This window comes from Meriones unguiculatus, chromosome 6, assembly GCF_030254825.1.
Source record: "Meriones unguiculatus strain TT.TT164.6M chromosome 6, Bangor_MerUng_6.1, whole genome shotgun sequence".
Taxonomy (NCBI): Eukaryota; Metazoa; Chordata; class Mammalia; order Rodentia; family Muridae; genus Meriones; species Meriones unguiculatus.
The window spans coordinates 117,546,929-117,566,727 of NC_083354.1; the positions used below are offsets into that span (position 1 = coordinate 117,546,929).

Here is a 19,799-nt window from a genome sequence, read left to right on the forward strand (position 1 = left end):
GGGCCAGTTTATGAAGCTATGGAAGTAAAGCCTGGACTGCATTGGAGAACGCAAAACATTTGAAAGTGCCAGAGCCATAAAGTATCTGCTAAAAAATCTTACATGCAAGGAATGGAACCAGCGAAGGTGAAAGGAGTGTATTATGGACAGCAAAACAGGAAGGACAGAGCCATCTAAGCTCTTTAACATTGCAAATGAAGGTAGCAGACTTGCTGTTTAACCTCCTGGATTTTAATGTTGCTTTGGTCCAGCATTTCCTCACCATTCTCAGATTACTCTCTTTTGGAATGGTAAAACATATTATATGAGTTGTATGTTGGAAGTAATTTTGATTTTTTTCTTTCTTTCTTTTTTTCCCCCATTTAATTTTTTTTTAAAAATTTATTACAATTTATTCACTTTGTATCCCAGCTGTAGCTCCATCTCTTGTCCCCACCCAATCTTATCCTCCTTTTCTCTTCTCCTCCCATGCCCCTCCCTCAGTCCACTGAGAGAAGAGGTCCTCCTCCCCCTCCATCTGACCCTAGTCTATTAGGCCTCATCAGGACTGGCTACATTGTCTCCCTCTGTGGCCTGGTAAGGCTACCTGCCTCCCTCAGGGGTAGATGATCAAAGAACCAGCCACTGAATTCACATCAAGGCAACCCCTGACATGGCAGCTCAGTCTTCAAGTACTTTTGATTTTTACAGGGGTTTGCAAGTAAGACATTGCCTTGAGTCTCAAAAGAGACTTTGGACTTTTAACCAGCATTAAGACTGTAATAGAGGGATATTCTGCTTCTTAGTGTGGACCTGGATCAGCTTTTTCCTATGAACACTCTCAGTCTTCCCTCTTAGCCATCTCTGTTTAGAAATACTTTCTAACAGAAACTCTAAATGGCCATACTTATTTGGGCCTCAGGTAAGTGATTTTCACTGTACTCTCTTTTCTATTAGAACCTCCCTAGTCTTACCCTCAGTTCTGTAGCAGTCTGCTTGCAGGTACCTTTTCTCATCTTTACCTCCAATCCCTGAGAATTGTGACACTTAGTGTTGATCCAGCTTATTTTTTTTCCTGTGGACCTCTCAGCCTTCCATTCTATCCACATCTCTGTTCAGAAACACTTTCTGCCAGGGAACTCTAGTACTGACAACTTGGCTGGGACTCAGGTAAGCAAATTTCATTTTCCTCTGTCCTTCATTATGGTCTCTCTGTTCTCACACCTGTAAAAATCTTCTTTCAAGTGAACCTTTCTTCCACCCCAACTCCAAATACTGTAGACTCTGCCACTTGGTACAGACACAGTGTCTCCCTAGCCCCCTCATTTCCTCTCTCCAAACATATTCTTCAATCCTACTGCAGGCCACTTTAGGAATTCCCCCTACCTACCAACACTCCAACTTAGTGGGGACTCCAGCTTTTGGTGTTCACAGGATCTCCCCAGCTCCTTCCTATAGCCTCTCACAGCCTAATCCTCTCTGCCTCCCCCACAAATCGCCAGAAGTACTCTCAACCATGCAACCCATAGCAACCATAATTTCTTAGAGGCCACAACAACAACCAAAAATGGAACACTCATCCAACAAAGATAAGGGCATATATCAACACCTTACAGGCACTTCAGTCATCATAACTCTGCATATCTAGACCCCAGTGCAGACACAAACATGAACAGCCAAGATAATGTACCTCCACCAGAAGCTAGTAACTTCACAATATTAGGGCCCGACAAATGCAACATAGTTGAAGCACAAGTCACAGACTTTAGAACTGTAAAGATGATATGAATACATTCATTAATTAAGTCTGTGGAAATACCAACAGTGGAATGCAATAATTAAAAGAGTTCAAGGCATGAAAGAAGAAATAGAATCACTACTGAAAATCCAAAATGAAATAAAACTAAATGAAAAAAAGTAGGATATTAAACAACAACAAAAATTTTACTCAGAGATAAGCCTCAACAAAAAGTACAAAAAATAAGAGGCATGGGAGAGAGAATTCCTGGCATTACAGACAAGGTAGAAAAAATGGATAAACCAGTCAAAGACAGTATTAGAGCTTAAAAACAAGTCAGGTTCCAAACATCCAGAACATCTGGAACACCCACAAAATAGAAACAGAGGAAACATCACCAAACTCATTCTATGAGCCACCGTCGCCTCGATACCCAAACCGCACAGAGACCCAACCAAAAGAACTTCACACCTATCTTTTAAGAACATCGATGCAAAAAAATCCAACAAAATACTGAATCCAAGGCCACATCAAAGATATCATCCACCATGACCAAGTAGACTTCATCCCATGCATGCAGGGGCGGTTCAGTATATGGAAATCGATCAATGTAATGCACCATATAAACAAACTGAAGGAGAAAAACCACACGATCGTCTCCTTAGATGCCGAAAAAGCATTTGACAAAATCCAACACCCATTCATGTTTAAAGCCTTGGAAAGATTAAGGATACAAAGGTATATACCTAAGTATAGTAAAAGCAATATACAGCAAGCTTATAGCCAACATCAAACTAAACGGAGAGAAAATTAAATCAGTCCCACTGCAATCAGGGACAAAGCAAGGCTGCCCACTTTCTCTGTATCTCTTCAACATAGTAGTTGAAGCCCTAGCTAGAGCAATAAGACAACTAAAGCATAACAAGGGGATACAAATCAGAAAGGATGAAGTCAAAGTATCACTATTTGCAGATGATATGATAGTATATATGAGTAAGCTCAAAAATTCAACCAGAGAACTTCAGCTGATAAACACCTTCAGCAAAGTGGCTGGATAACTTTAAAACTACAACAACAGCACAAAAATCAGTAGCCCTCTATATATGAAAGACAAAAGGGCTGAGAAAGAAATTAGGGAAACTAATAGCCACTAATAACATAAAGTACTTTGGTGTGACTCTAACTAAGCAAGTGAAAGACCTGTTTGAAAAAAACTTTAAGTCTCTGAAGAAAGAAATTGAAGAAGATATCAGAAGATGGAAAGATCTCCCATGCTCATGGATCAGTAGGCTTAACATAGTGAAAATGGCCATCCTGCCAAAAGCAATCTACAAATTCAATGCAGTTCCCATCAAAATACCAATGCAATTCTTTACAGACCTTGAAAGAACAATTCTCAATTTCATATGGAAAAACAAAAAACCCAGAATTGCTAAAACAATCCTATACAACAACAAATTGTCTGGAGGTATCTCTATCCTTGATCTCATGCTGGACTACAGAGCAATAGTAATGAAAACTGCATGGTAGTGGCATAGAATCAGAATGGTGGATCAATGGAAATGAACAGAAGACCCAGAAAAAAACCCACACACCTAGGATTCATGAATTTTACAAAGAAGCCAAAACCATACAATGGAAAAAGGACAGCATCTTCAAAAAATAGTGCTGGTCTAACTGAATGTCTACATTTTTCTACATTTGTAGAAAAATGCAAATAGATCCATATTTATCACCCTGCACAAAACTAAAGTCCAAGTGGATCAAAGACCTCAACAGAAATCCAGACACACTAAACCTGTTAGAAGAAAAAGTGGGGAAGAGCCTTGAACTTATTGACACAGGAGACAACATCCTGAACAAAACACCAACAGCACAGGGTCTAAGATCAACAATCAATAAATGGGACCTCATGAAACTGAAAAGCTTCTGTAAAGCAAAGGATACTGTCACCATAACAAAACAACAGCCTACAGACTGGGAAAGGATCTTCAGCAACCCTATATCTGACAGAGGTCTGATATATAAAGAACTCAAGAAGTTAAAAAGCAACAAATCAAGTAATCCAATTAAAAAATGGGCAACAGAGCTAAACAGAGAATTCTGAATAGAAGAATATCGAATGGCAGAGAAACACAAGAAATGCTCAGTGTCCTTATTCATCAGGGAAATGCAAATCAAAACGATCCTGAGATTTTACCTTACACCTATCAGAATGGCTAAGATCAAAAACTCAAGTGACAATACCTGCTCGATAGGATGTGGAGAAAGAGGAACCCTCCTCCATTGCTGGTGGGAATGTAAACTTGTACAACTACTTTGGAAATCAATCTGGTGCTTTCTCAGACAATTAGGAATAGTGCTTCCTCAAGATCCAGCTATACCAGTCCTAGGCATATATCAAAAATATGCTCAAGTATCCAACAAGGATATTTGCTCAAACACGTTCATAGCAGCTTTATTCGTAATAGGCAGAATCTGAAAACAACCCAGATGTCTCTCAACAGAGGAATAGATACAGAAATTGTGGTACATTTACAGAATGGAATACTACTCAGCAATTAAAAACAAGGAAATCATGGAATTTACAGGCAAATGGTGGGAACTAGAAAAGATCATCATGAGTGAAGTATCCCAGAAGCAAAAAGACACACATGGTATATACTCACTTAAAGTGGATATTAGACATATAATGTAGGATAAACATACTAAAATCTGTACACCTAAAAAAGCTAAGCAAGAAAGAGGCTCCTGGGTAAGATGATCAATCCTAATTCAGAAAGGCAAATGGGATGGAAGATGGAGAAAATAAGGAACAAGACAGGAGCCTACCACAGAGGGCCTCTGAAAGACTCTACCCAATAGGGTATCAAAGCAGACGCTGAGACTCATAGCCAAACTTTGGGCAGAGTGCAGGGAATCTTATGAAAGAAGGGGGAGATAGACCTGCAGAGGACAGGAGCTCCACAAGGAGAGCAACAGAACCAGAAAATATGGGCCCAGGGGTCTTTTCTGAGATTGATAGTCCAACCAAGGACCATGTGTGGAGATAACCTAGAACCCCTGCACAGATGTAGCCCATGGCAGCTCAGTGTCCAAGTGGGTTCCCTAGTAATGGGCACAGGGACCATCTCTGACATGAACTCAGTGACTGGCTCTTTGATCACCTCGCCCTGAGGGTTGGGCAGCCTAACCAGGACACAGAGGAGGACAGTGCATCCAGTCCTGATGAGACCTGATAGGCTAGGGTCAGATGGAAGGGGAGGAGGACCTTCCCTATTAGTGGACTTGGGGAAGGGCATGTGGAGGATATGAGGGAGGGAAGTTAGGATTGGGAAGGGATGAGGGAGGGGGCTACAGCTGGGATACAAATAGAATAAACTATAATTAATGTAATCAAAGTATCTACATTTGTAGATGATATTATTTTATACATAAAAACCCTGAAGTCTCTGCCAGAGAACTGTTACAGCTGACAAATTATGTCAGTAAAGTTGCAGGATACCAAGTTAACACACAAAACCCAGTAACCTTCCTATATACAGATAATAAACTGAGAAGGCTTTCAAGGAAGTAGTACCTTAATAGTACCCTCAAAAATCTTTGGGATAACTATTCAAGTAAGTGAATAATTTGTTAATAAGAACTTTAGGATATTGATGAAAAAAATAGAAGATACCAGATCATATAAAAATCTCCCATGCTTATGGATTAGTAGGGTTAATATAGAGAAACTGTCCATCTTACAAAAGCATATCCAATACAATTCCCATCAAAATTCTAAGCCAATTCTTCACAAAATCAAAAGCATAATTTTCATCCTTGTATAGAAACACAAAAGCTCAAGATAGCTAAACCAATTCTGAATAATAAAAGCACTGCTCAAGGTATCACCCCCCCCCCCATTTCACGTTGTATTACAGAGATACAGTAATACAACCAGCATGGTATTTGCATAAAGACAGACATTTTGATTAATGGAATGAAATTGAAGATGCAGTCATAAATATACACACCTAGGAACACTTTTTTTTGTCAAAGAAGTCAAAAGATCACTAGAAAATAGACAGCATCTTCAACAAATGGTACATAGAACAATAACTCCACTGTGCTACAGAGACACTTGTTCATCCATGTTTACTGCTGCTCTATTATTGATAGCTAGAAATCAGATGCAGCTTAGATGTCCATCACCTAATGAATGGACAATGAAAATGTGGTACATTTACACAATAGAATATTATTCAGATATTTAAAAAATTAAGAAAATCCACAGGTATATTTTGGAGCTAGAAAGAAAAATTATCCTGAGTGAGGTAACCCAGATTCAAAAAGACAAATACTGTGTGTTTTCTCTCATATGTGGATGTTAGTGTTTAAACCTTCAATACATAATATGCTTGCTATATTCTCAATATATGCTTGCTATATTTTCAATAACCACAGAGGTTAGGTGTAGAATAAATTACTTGAGGGAAGAGGAGTGTCTCCCAAGAGAAGAAATAGAATACATAGTTATGGAGAAACTATAATTCAAGGATTAAATGGGGAGGGGAATCAAAGAAAGGGGTAAGGGAGGGATTACTAATGAGGGAGAAATAAAATTAAATGCCATTTGAGGGCCATTCGGAAACCCACTAATGTAGAATCTTCCCAAACTATATACAAATTAAAAAATCTAAGTGGTATTACCAAGTAATAGGGAGATAATGCCCTGACTAGTTATCTTTTGCTACCATTTTTTTTCTAGGAATAGCTTACAAATATTTAAATCATTGGATCAGGGGCTCTATTGTAATCCCCAACACCCCAGGTTGTTGCTAATGCTATTAGTTTCTCTTTGTAAAATGATGCTAAGGCCCTATTGCCTAGGATAACACTTACATATATTATTTAGCATGGAGAAGCCAATTTATCTAAGCTGCTATCACAGATAATAAAACGCAGACACCTGTTAGAGTTTATAACTGCCTTATTTACCTTGGGAAGGGCAGGTATTTCACTTATACTGTCTCAATATCCTAATCATCCATCTCCCAATCTCCATCTAATGCCATTTACCTTAGTCCTCCTCAATTGGACTGTCTTTCATTCATAATCCTACGGTACTTTTTAATTTTTTTTTTTATCTGAGCCTTTCCTCGCCATCATTGGAGTTCTCTTTCCAGGCCCATGTGGTTCCTTCTCCATGACAGCCCATCGTGGTGTCCTTCTTCCTTCCCTCTTCCAGTCTGCTTGCTTCCTGTGATTGTCCCTGTCCAAAGCCCAGGAAACTTAGCCATGCCTTCCCCATTCTGCCTTACCAGGCATAGGGTGTTTAATCAACCAATCAGATACATCTTAGAAAAAAAAAAAACAATAGGTGTAACTAGATCTTGACTGCCAGTAACACACATCAGACCAACCTCCAACATACCTGCCAGCGTTATATGTTGGTTCAATAGTGGCATAAACATTGTGTGCATAATCAACCACCTTTTGATTGGATTTAAGGCCCACCCCACAAGATGGAATGTGTGCTTAACATTGCTTATGTAGCCCAGAAAGTGAAATTGGATATACCATAGCCTAATAGAAAACCAAATACTATCTTCCTGCTAACGGAACGTAGCAAGGAAACTCCTATTGATATTCTGTTTCACCCATAGATCAGTGCCTCCTTCAGGCATAGATAGTCAAGACAATATCCTTTTGCAGTAGGTGGAAACTAACATACAGACCCACAACTGGACAATGTACAGAGAATGAAAGATTTTAGAATAGTCCACCCTGCTGAGTATAGCTTCAGGAAACTTCTCCTTTCAATGCTCAGGGAACAAGAACAAGAAGAGGAAACATGGTAAGAGCCAGAAGGGATGAATGACTCCAAGGAAGCAGTGTCCTCCAGACACGGTAGGACTTGTGCACAGATGAACTCAGAGACTATGGCAGCATCCATGAAGACTGCACAGGTTCAAGCCACATGGGTTTCCAATGCTGACATGGAGAGTGGACATGGGCTCCCATTCCTAACCCAAAAGATCCCAAAGGATATCTGCTATTGACACTTAAAAAGGAAAAACTGAAAGAAAAAAAAAGGAAAAACTGTTTTTCTTTTTTTTAAATTTTTTATTTAACTTTTATTACTGACACTTTATTCATTTTGTATCCCCCCCCATAAGCCCCTCCCTCCTCCCCTCCCGATCCCACCCTCTCTCCCTTTCTGCATGCATGCCCCTCCCCAAGTCCACTGATAAGGGAGGTCCTCCTCTCCTTCTTTCTGATCTTAGTCTATCAGTTCTCATCAGGAGTGGCTGCATTGCCATCTTCTGTGGCCTGGTAAGGCTGCTCCCCGCTCAGGGGGAGGTGATCAAAGAGCAGGCCAATCAGATTATGTCAGAGACAGTCCCTCTTCCCATCACTCTAATGAAGTCTTATTAAGTTTATTTACTACACTTCAGGATAGATTTCACGCCCAGTTGTAAATGACCAACATAACACAAATTCATTATGTATTTTTTTTTAGACTTTTACAGACTTTTGTTTCATACAGCTTTGTTTTGGCATTTTTTTTCCTTATTGTTCCTTTGCTTGTATATTATAATTTCCAAAATTGTGAGTTTGTGGGTTTTTTTGGGGGGGGGAGGAGGAGGAGAGTGTATATTTCTTTCTTTCATTTTGTTCATTTTTTATCTTTATTTGGTTGTTTGATTTTTAAAGAGAGAAAAAGAAAGACTGTAGAATTGGGAAGTTAGGGATATAGGGAAGATTTGGGAGGAGTTGGGGAGAGGAAAGCATGATTAGAGTATATTTTATGAAGAAAATTATCAATAAAAAGCGGTGAACACAATTGGCATTCCTGGGGGACAGGCATAAAGGAAACAGCTGGAGGAATGCAGAGGGGTAATGTTGGAGTCAGTGAGACAACAGGAACCAATGAGTACAGGTGTAATTATACACACTCTGAAGATAGCCTGATGAAACCTATTAAAAAAACCACAGACAAAATTCTATTGGAAATGAATAACTTATGGAGTAAATACAGTTGGATCACAATCTTTCATTTAATAATAATTATAATGTATTTATTTTGTATTTATAATCTATTTATTTTGCATTTGTATTTTGCATGAAGTAATGTTCTCAGAAATGGTTTATAAGTCCAGTTTAAATGGCATGTAAACAAAGAACATTAAATTGCTTGGAGACATGTCAAAACAATGAAAAAGTATTTTGAATGCCTAGGCTGGCAAACCATGGGTAAGTCAATATATGAGAAATGATGATAGAGAAAGGTAGAATTTATCATTAATAAAGCATCTGTTGTCAGATGCAGGCAGATCTGTTTTTATGACTTAATTGTGTATTATAAATTATTTTTAATTAGTCTACTATATTTGTATTGTGTTTTTATTTGTACACCAATAAATATAAATACATTTGTAAAATAAAAGACTATGCAAGACTACAGGACTTTTGAAGTTGAACTAAATGCATTTTGCAGTATGCTATAGCCAGGAGCCTATAGGAGCCAGGAAGTGGCATGTGGGGGTTTGCATGAAGATGGGCCCCATAGGACATCTATGGTAGGCTCCTGTCCTGTTTGCCCTTTTCAACAGCTCCAGTGTCTATTCTATATGTCCTTCTGAATGAGAATTAAGCATCCTCCCTTGGGTCTTCCTTGTTATTTAGCTTCTTTAGGTCTGTGGATTGTAGTATGGTTATCCTGTATTATATGGCTAATATTTGCTTATAAGTGAGTATAGACCATGTGTGTCTTGTGGAGTGGGATAGAGGGAAAGAGGGAGGGAGGGTGGCACCAAGAGGAGATAAGGGAGGATGCTACAGTCAGGATATAAAGTGAATAGAATATATATATATGTATTATATACATATATACATACACATATATTATATGTATACATATATGTAATTCAAGATAACATAAAAAATAGAACAGGTATCACAGGTTCATATGTTTTAATACTTGATTCTCAGTCTGGTGGAACTGTTGTGAAGGATTAAGGGGTCTGGCCTAGTTGGAAGAGGCATATCACTGGGGATAGACTTTGAAGTTTTAAAATAATGGTTCCATTCCCAGTGTGCCTCTCTCTGCCTTTTGCTTATGGATCAAGATGTGAGTGCTACAGGGTTCCTTCCACCATTCCTTGTTCTGCATCATAAACTCTGACCCTCTGGAACCATGGGCCAATTTTCTTTATCATTTGGTCATGGTGTTTCATCACAGTAAGAGAAAAGTAACTAAGACATTTGGTACATTTTCTCTCTTGTAGTTTTGTAATATGAGAGAAAATTATTAAACAATTCATGGAAGGTGAATCATTACTTAAAGCACATTTTTGCTATACTATTAGAGCTGAATAATTGTTAGAAAGGCCATCACCTTTACATTAAAGTCATAAAATTTCTTGAAGCATAATGAAAACCTAAGTTTGAGAAACTGTAGAAAATAGTGGTTAGAGTTCAAAATTACTCCCTGACTTTTGTCTAAAATAATTCTCTTTTTCCTTTTTAGGCCTTTCAAAGTAGAATATTCAAGTTGATACTTAAATAATTACCTAATTTTTTTTCAGTTTTATTGTTTAACAAATTTATAATAGTTTATTATGGATGGTGTTGCCGTCTCACTTGGTTAATAACTAATATTATCATATTCACTATGAAGCTGGAATGTAGGCACACTTGTCAGATGGTTTACAAAGAACATGCAAGATTGCAATGGAAAAACACAACAATTAGAGCGAAATATTCTCTTTCCTTTCTCTCTAACACAAATACACTCTCATTGAAAGACAATTTTTGGGGTCTGGAAAGATAGCTCAGTGTTTGAGAGCACTGGCCCCTCTTCCAGAGGACATAATTTATATTTATTCTCAGTACCTGCATGGCAGCTCACAACTGTCCATAATTCTATTTCCAGGGGATTTGGCTCTCTCACACAGATATACATGCAGGCAAAACACCTATGCACATGAAACAAAAAATAAATTATTTTTAAAAAGACAATTTTTTTTACCTGAGAGCCCATGAAAAAAAGAGTTTTCTCTCAAGGCTTTGTTTATGATAAACTTATTCCTACCTCTGAGCTACCTCCAGGTCCTGAGACACAACTGCTCCAAGACACATTCTTTACTCAGAATCCTATTGCAAGTATATAAAAAACTTTGTATAGTTTGTTGTTTTGGCTAAATAAGATTCTAGATAATGGGTTGCTTGAACTGTGACCTAAGTATCAGACTTGGACAAAATCCATTTGATTCTTTGATTTTTTTTCTATTACAGATAAAATTGCAAAACATGAATTCTGGAGAAAAGTTTTATATTCCTGTTCAAAGATGGCTAGCACAAGAGCGAGAAGATGGAGAAATCTGCCGAGAATTTCCTATTTTAAACAAAGGACAACTTGTCCTGCCAGGTAAGAAAGATACAGCTCCAGGTACCAGAGATAAAATCAGCTTGTCCAAATGTGAAAGAACAAGGAACTGAATACATTCATGTTAGATAAGTAATCGAATGAATGATTAAGATGGTAAATGTTTTTTTTAATTTTTTTAAACTTTTATTAATTACACTTTATTCACTTTGTATCCCCCCCATAAACCTCTCCCTCCTCCCCTCCTAATCCCACCTTCTCTCCCCTTTCTCCACGCATGCCCCTCCCCAAGTCCGATGATAGGGGAGGTCCCCCTCTCCTTCTTTCTGATCCTAGTCTATCAGATCTCATCAGGAGTGGCTGCATTGTCATCTTCTGTAGCCTGGTAAGGCTGCTCCCCCCTCAGGGGGAGGTAATCAAAGAGCAGGCCAATCAGTTCATGTCAAAGGCAGTCCCTCTTCCCATTACTAGGTAACCCACTTGGGCACTAAACAGCCATGGGCTACATCTCTGCAGGGGTTTTAGGTTATCTCCATGCCTGGTACTTGGTTGGAGTATGAGTCTCTGGGAAGACCCCTGTGTTCAGATTTTCTGGTTCTGTTGCTCTCCTTGTGGAGTTCCTGTCCTCTCCAGATCTTACTATTTCCTACTTCTTTCATAAGATTCCATGCATCTCCAGAACCCAGTTATCCAGGGGCAAGTAGTCCTGGACACCGAGCATGGTAAATGTTTTAAATCAATTACTGTTGCTGTTGTGATAAATGCATACAAATATTTTAAAATTCTTTCATACATCAGTGTTCAGTAATAGGTTATTATTGTAGTTAGTCCTATTGGAAGGATGAAACAGCACTTAATAAAAATAAGATTAATTCATCAAAAATAATGACCAACATCCTCTATCACAGTGGCTCTCAGTCTTCCTAATGCTGTGACTTTTTAATACAGTTTCTCATGTGGTGACCCCCAACCTTAAAATTATTTTCATTGTGACTTCATAGCTTTTATGAATTGTAACGTCAATATTTTTGAAGATAAAGGTTTGCCAAAGGGTTGAGAACTGCTGCTCTAGAGAAATAGAAGTAAGTGAATAGATACACATCAAAAGCGGGCTTTTTCAGCTGTCCCTCTCAGCTTCTACAGTGTACTCCAGTACTGACTGCGTCCACACTGAGAGCAGGGTAACTTCCCAAGGTTGGCTCCTGAGTCCCAAGGTTGGCTCCTCCTTCCTGTGACTGAAGGCCTGGAGGATTTCTAGAGAGGTGGTTGTCTTCAGTCCGTGCAGGAGCCTTGAAGAAACTGTGGTATCTTATCAGTAAAGCAGTATAGCAGCAGAAGTAGCAAGAGGAGAGATGAACTCATCAACAGGGCGAACCAACTTTCCAGAGAAGCGCTAAGGCAAATAGGAGAAAGAAGTTTTCCTGTTGCACCTCCTTCTCCCACTGCTGGAAGATGTTCTTTCTGCCTTTAAGTGATGTTGACTGAGAAAGTCCATTAAACTGTAAAGTGAAGGGAAGTATAAGCCGAATGCAAATGGAGCCTGCACAGTAATAGAGACTCTTTCCCAGCTATACACTCAATAAAGACTTAAAAGTCAGACTACAAAAACCTGAAAAAAATTCAAGGAAATAATCCAATTAAAAATGAGCTATGAATTTGAACAAAGAATGTTCAAAATAACAAATAAAAATGGCAAGTTTTGATATCTTTACTAAAGAAGGTCGTGTAAGCTAAAATATCCAACAATCTTAAGCCATTGAGAATGGCTAAAATCAAGAAAACAAAGACAACAAATACTGGAAAGGCTTCAGGGAAAGGATTATTGAAAACTGTGTAGCGCTATGGAAATGAATGTGGAGAATACTCAAAAGCATTCTAAATAGATCTACTGCGGGATCTAGATGTAACGCTTTCTGGCATTTATCCAAAGGAGTCAATATCCTATCACAGACATGTTTGTTCAGGCATGTTCTTTGCTGCTCTAATCACAAAAGCCAGGAAATGGACACAGCCTAGGTGTCCTTCAACTGATGGGTGGATCATAAAAACGTGCTTGCACATTATTCAGCTGTAAAGAAAAATAAAATCATCAAAATTTCAGACCTATGGATTGAATTAGAAAAAAGTATGCTGAGTGAGGTAATCTGGGTTTAGAAAGATGAAAGCTTTATTTATGTGTCATTTGCCGATCTAGCTCTGAATCTTTAGATTCGAGTATGTAACCGGAAGTAACCACAGAAGCCAGAGAGTAAAGAACCCAGGAGAGGGTGGGTGGAAGGGCCGTTGGAGAGAGGGGCTTAGCAGACACAGGTGCTAGGATGGGGAAAGGGGAAAACAGCAGGAGAGAACTAACTGGGGAGGAGAGATGGAAAGTAGTACAGAGAAGAGGGAGGGTGGAGAGGTAAATACCGTTAGGCATGTTTGTAAAAGCTGTGGAAACATTAAAATAATGCTCCCCACAAGAGCCACAGACTAACTAAAACTCTGGTGTCAGATAATGGAAACCTCCTTTTGCTCTTTGGTCAAGAGAGGCTGAGAGACTCCCCCAAACATTGTAAGCTGTCACTATATCTACTATTATCAGAACTTGAAGGTAGGAAGCTACTGCTGGATCTTCCTGCCCACTTTGGACAAAGAGCATGGCGGTTCGATCCAAGCTCGAACTGACTTCTGCCTACAGCCTAAAGCAGTTTTATCTGTATTCTCATCTAGTACTTAAGTAAGGCCTTCGACTAATTTCAAAAAGAGGGGTAAGACAATCTAGTTCCATTCTTCTGCTTGTGCGCCACTGGTTTTCTGAGCACCAGCTAACTGCTGCATTTACATGGATTTGTTCCTGTGTTCTCTCCTCTAATCTATTGGGTCTACACAGTGATTTTGTGCCAGCACCTGGCTGTTTTTGTTATTCTGGTTCTGCGGTACGATTTGCAGGGAGGCAGGACTGTGTGTCTTATAATTTGTAATCAGCTACTATTATATGTCCAATGCCTCTCTGTTTGTTTGCGGTCAGTTTGGCTATTTGAGGTCTTTTGTATTTCTATAGAGTTTGTTTCTGTGAAGAATTTTTCAGTGGGGAGATATATATATAAACTCTTCATCCAGTTAGGGCACTAATGGCAAGCAAACAACAGTAACAGTGAAAGCCCAATTTTACCCCAATATATTGTGAATAGTGAGCCTCTCGATACTACTTCTCAGGAAACAGATGACTCAAAGACAACTGGCATCAATGAAAAGATCACAAAGCACGGGTGATGACTCATGAAACCTGCTTTATTGGCATTCCCATCACAATCTGTAGTTCTGTTTTTTCTCTCCACATATTTGTATATGTATAGTTTATATTTTCATCATATTCTTCTTTTCCCCTAAGGTCTTCCATATCTTCTTCCACTCCCTATCTACCCAAATTAAAGTTCTAAAATAAAAAAAGCAAAAAAGACCCAGACAAAACCAAAAAAAAAACAAAATAAAACACTACCCCCCAAAAAAAAGAAAAACAAAAAGCAAAATAAAACAACCCCTCCCCACCAAACTGTAACTAAATAATGCACACACACACACAAAACAGTGGAGTTTCTTCTATGTTGATTAACTACTCATGAACATGAGGCCTACCTTAGAGTGGTTGATATACCCAGTGTCACTTCATTGGAGAAAACTGATTTTCCCTCTCCTTTTCTCTAGGCATTCATTCATTCAATCATTCATTCAATTTTTTTTCATTTTTCCCTCTTCTCCCAGTCTTTCCCTCCACCTCTCTCTACCTCAAGTCTTCCTCTGTTTCTTTTCAGAATGGGCCAGACCTCCCACGGATATCAAGCAAGCATGGCATATCAAATTGAAGTAAGCCCAGGGACCTCCCTCCCTCCTATTAAGGCTGGCCAAGGCAGTCTAGTATGAGGAAAAGTGTCCTAAAGTAGGCGAAAGAGTCAGAGACAGCCGTAGGCAGCCTCTTTGTCCTACTGATAGTGTCCTCTGCCTTATGGAAGCTTTTCAGTTTTCTGAGGGCTCATCTATGAATTGTTGCTCTTGGTGCATGCATGATTGGTGCACTGTTAGGGAAGCTGCCTCCTGTCCCAATGTGTGCAAGGAGGTGTGGCCTTGCTGGAGGAAGTGTGTGTTAGGGTGAACTTTTCAGACACCCAAGCCAGGCCAAGTGTCTCTCTCTCTCCCTGCTCCCTAATGGACCTGGATTTAGAACTTTCAGGTCCCTTTCCTGCACCATGTCTGTCTGCATGCTGCCATGCTTCCCACCATGATGATAATGGACTAAATTCCTGAAACTGTAAATAGGCTACAATTAAGTAGTTTTTTTGTTTTTTGTTTTTTTTTATACAAGAGTTGTCATGGTCATGGTGTCTCTTCACAGCAATAGAACACTGACTAAGACAAAGTATGAGCAAAATTACCTCCTTTAATGAAAGGGTTAGGCTAACTTTGTAACCTATATGTCTTCTAAAGCCTATAGTTTTGAGTTTTAGGTCCAGGTTAAGCTAAAACCTCTTAGTACCTTTCCAGAGAGTGAAGAAATGTGACCCTATCTGTGAGGACAGATATAAAAAAGGGCAAACAAGCAATGACCTTCACTCAGCAAAAGAAGGACCAAACCCTTGTCCTTGAGATAGCGTTTCTTAGTAACGAACCTAGACTTCTTCTGAGTAGCTTTTGACCTCCAGCCAAAAGTCTGTAGCCCCTAATCTTCAAGGATGAGCTAACCACCCCCACCTTAAATTGCAGCTGCATCCACACTTGGCAGGACTGGCCAAGCTTGAGCACCTAAGACTAACCAATTATCGTACTTTATAGCTTCCTCATCCAATCCTAAGTTGCCAAAACTGCAACTTCAAATTTCCCGCAATTTTTCTTTTAAAAACCTAAAGGCCTTTGTCTTCCGGTGCCACTCTTTGCTGACCGGCAGGGGTGACCCCATTGTGCAATGGTTAATAAACCTCTTGCTTTTGCAACGAGTCTTGATCTGGGGGAGTTTCTGGGAAGGGCGCGATCTTGAACTCCTGAGCTGTGAGACCCCAGGTCTTATAGTCATGGTGTCTCTTCACAGCAATAGAACACTGACTAAGACAAAGTATGAGCAAAATTACCTCCTTTATCACACATTTAATTTTATTTTATTTTGTGTGTGTATATGTACACATCTGTATAGGCAACAGTAGTGTGTGTGTGAGTGTGTGTGTGTGTGTGTGTGTTTACATATGTATGTGCATGTGTAGGTCAGGGCATGGCTTGCAGGAGTTGGTTCACTCCATCTATCGTACAGGATCTGAGGATCAAACTCAGATCATCAGGCTTGGCAGCGGCCTCTTTTAACTGATAAGCAGTCTTCCTGGCCCCTAAACGCACCCCCCTCTTAAAGCTTTATTTATCAGGTACTTGTCATAATAGTGATAAAAGAAACAAACATAGCTGTGGAAAATAATTTTCTTCAACAAATATTAGATGGGATATTTTAAGTGATTTTTTTTTTGCCCATCTGGGTATGTATCTATTGATGAGAACAGGATGTTGAAGGCAAGTCTTATTGTTGTATCTTTGATTTCTTGTTCATTAGTGTTTGTTTTATGAAATTGGACATGCTGACTTCCATATACTTACAGTAACTATGTCTTCTCAGTGAGTAATTGCCTTTATTAATAATATCCTGCTTTAATTCGTTATCTCTTCTGACTGATTTTAGTTTGAAGCTCCCTTTTTAGATCTGAGTACAGCTGCTTCTTCCAGTTTGGTGTCTTCATTTGTTTTGGATATCTTTCCCCATTTTTTTCTTAAGATAATATTTTATGAATTCTATGAGAATTTCATAGAATATATTTTAATCGTACTCATTCCCTACTTTTCTAACTTCTCTCAGACCTATCTCCATCTGCCCACCCTCTCTCAACTTCCTATCCTTTCTTTTATTTTTATTTTGTAACAGCCTTTGCACTCAGAGTTTCGGGGCTACCCATTGAAGCTTAATTGACTGACCTGGGGTCACACCCTTCAAGTAAACTGACTCTCCTTTCCCCAGGGGTCATCAACCATGAATACTTCTGCTAGGCTTGGAGGCGTATGAGCTCTTGATGCTGTCCATGTATATATATTGTAATACTGCTCTTGAGTAGGTTCTTGTGTAGGCACATACGGATAGTGTGAGTTCATGAGTGCAGCAGTATCTTCATGTACAGAAGTTACTATTTGGTTCTAGTTTTCCCTAATTAAGGTTTACAGGAGAGCAAGACCACCAGAGCTACATGGAGACCAAAGAATGAAGCTTTACTGAGGCACAAACTACAGGGCTGTCTCTGAGAGATGGGAGCCCAGCCACACCAAAATAGAATTTGGGTTTTTATAGGCTGGCTTAAGTTTGGCAGGAGAGTTGTGGGAGAGCATTAAGGAGGAAGAGAACTGCTGCAAACAAAGACAGTATTGTAAACATAAATTTTTTATGAGTGTACCTCTGGTCATAACAGGATGCCGTGGGAGTTAAGATAACAGGATGCTGTGGGAGTCAAGATAACAGGATGCTGTTGTCTTGGGTCAGACTCCTGAGAGAAACAGAATGTGCAGTTTTCATTTCCCCAAAGAGACTTGTTCCCTCTTGGCCAGGGACTTGGGTCAGCCTATCACACTTGCCTTTTATTGATTTTAGGGCGGTTGTTGGTCTCATCTATTTTCTTCCTGCTGGATAAGGGCCAAGTCATAGGTGGCCTTTGCCTCAGGGAAGCCTAGGAACTGTTATAGGGAGAAAGCGGAGCAGGTTAGAAGGAGTTGGTTAAAACTGGTGGGTGATTTGGTTACCTTTTTTTGATCGCATTTTCAGAGACATATGGGGCCAGGAGGAGGATGCTGATAAGCAGTTTTACTGCTGTTATTACAGGGTTTTAGAGAGAACCACAGAGGAAGTAGCTGAGTGATTGAGAAGTTCCAGAGAGGCGCTGAGGGTATCCTTCCAGAATGTTTCCCAAAGGATGATCTGAGAGATTTCGTTGTAACTGGTTTTTAGCAGCTGCTATACCACCAAGTACTTCAGTTAGGGGACCAAGGAGGGTCAGCTTGTAAAAGGTCTGCAGATATATCAGAATTTTTGTGTTTACCATTGGCAAAGGAAGAACCACAATCCCTTTTCCACTCACCGTCCTTTGACATCCCAGTATCTGTGATGGTGAAAACGACACATTCTTTGTTTTCAGTGAATTCTCCTTTTTGAGTTAAGATCTAGAGTATGACTTGTCAGGCCCCAGTGGGAGAGGGTGCAACTTAGTCCTTCAGTGGCTTGAGATGCCAGGGTGGGTTTGAAAGGGTTAGGCTAACTTTGTAACCTATATGTCCTCTAAAGCCTATAGTTTTGAGTTTTAGGTCCAGGTTAAGCTAAAGCCTCTTAGTACCTTTCCAGAGAGTAAAGGAATATGACCCTATCTGTGAGGATAGATATAAAAAAAGGGCAAGCAAACAATGACCTTCACTCAGCAAAAGAATGACCAAACCCTTGTCCTTGAGATAGCGTTTCTTAGCAACGAACCTAGACTTCTTCTGAGTAGCTTTTGACCTCCAGCCAAGAGCCCGCAGCCCTAATCTTCAAGGATGAGCTAACCACCCCCACCTTAAATTGCAGCTGCATCCACACTTGGCAGGACTGGCCAAGCTTGAGCACCTAAGACTAACCAATTATCTTACTTTATAGCTTCCTCATCCAATCCTAAATTGCCAAAACTAAAACTTCAAATTTCCCACAATTTTTCTTTTAAAAACCTAAAGGCCTTTGTCTCCCGGTGCCACTCTTTGCTGACCAGCAAGGGTGACCCTGTTGTACAATGGTTGATAAACCTCTTGCTTTTGCAACGAGTCTTGGTCTAGGGGAGTTTCTGGGAAGGGCGTGATTGAACTCCTGAGCTGTGAGACCCCAGGTCTTATGGGGGAAGGGGAGCGGGAGGGCAGTACTGGGATGAAAAAGGAAGGAGGCCGGGATCAGGCTGTAAAGTGATGAAATAAAGAAAGAAAGATCTAGAGTATGTCAAAATTAACCATCTTCCGGGAAGCTTTCTGAAAATCTACCAGTGTGCAAATAACCATCCTGGCAGCCCTTCCTGGGAAGACAAAATTTGGGTTGTGTTTTGTGTGGATAGGAATCTGAGAGTCCCAGTTAGAACCCACTGTAGGGACCACAACAACTTCATCCTGGAATTGTTGATCTGTGATACTCAGAACCTGAGCGGCAACCCAAACATATTCCCACTCGTCTTAGTAAGGTCAGAGGACATAGCCACGTAGAGATCAGGGTAAGTGCAATCATAGTAGTGGGTAAGAAAATGAAACCCTTTGGAAGAGTTGGCTGAGCAGGAACCCAGGCATTTTCCAATCTGAGATGAACTGGTGAGAGAGAAAAGGAACCTAGAATTTGGTAGCAGAGAAGAACTCGATGAAACCCATAGTGGATAGAAAGCGAGGTAAAATAGATCAAATCCAGCTGATTTAACCAATTGTGCCTGGAAAGTAGGGGTCAGTACCACACTCTTACAATTCTTGGTTAAGAAACTATAGGAGCAGGGGACGTTCTCAGAGTGCTGGGCTGATTGAATGGTAGGCCAGTAGAAATTCCCAGAATTCTCCCCCAGACCTTGTCAAAGCCTGTACCTTCAACCAAGTGGATCTCATGACAGACAGAAGTTCCCATAAACTCCTGGACTTAACCCAGGAACCTCTGAATTAGGT

General features: G+C 39.8%; 1 protein-coding gene across 1 annotated transcript in view; it reads left to right on the forward strand.

Moving 5' to 3' along the window:
- Window positions 1–19,799, forward strand: part of Rp1 (RP1 axonemal microtubule associated) — a 223,286-nt gene that overhangs the window by 77,478 nt on the left and 126,009 nt on the right. Inside the window, exon 6 of the mRNA XM_060385925.1 lies at window positions 11,000–11,132. Within this exon, the coding sequence (XP_060241908.1) occupies window positions 11,000–11,132 (133 nt within the window). The remainder of the gene's footprint in view (window positions 1–10,999; window positions 11,133–19,799) is intronic.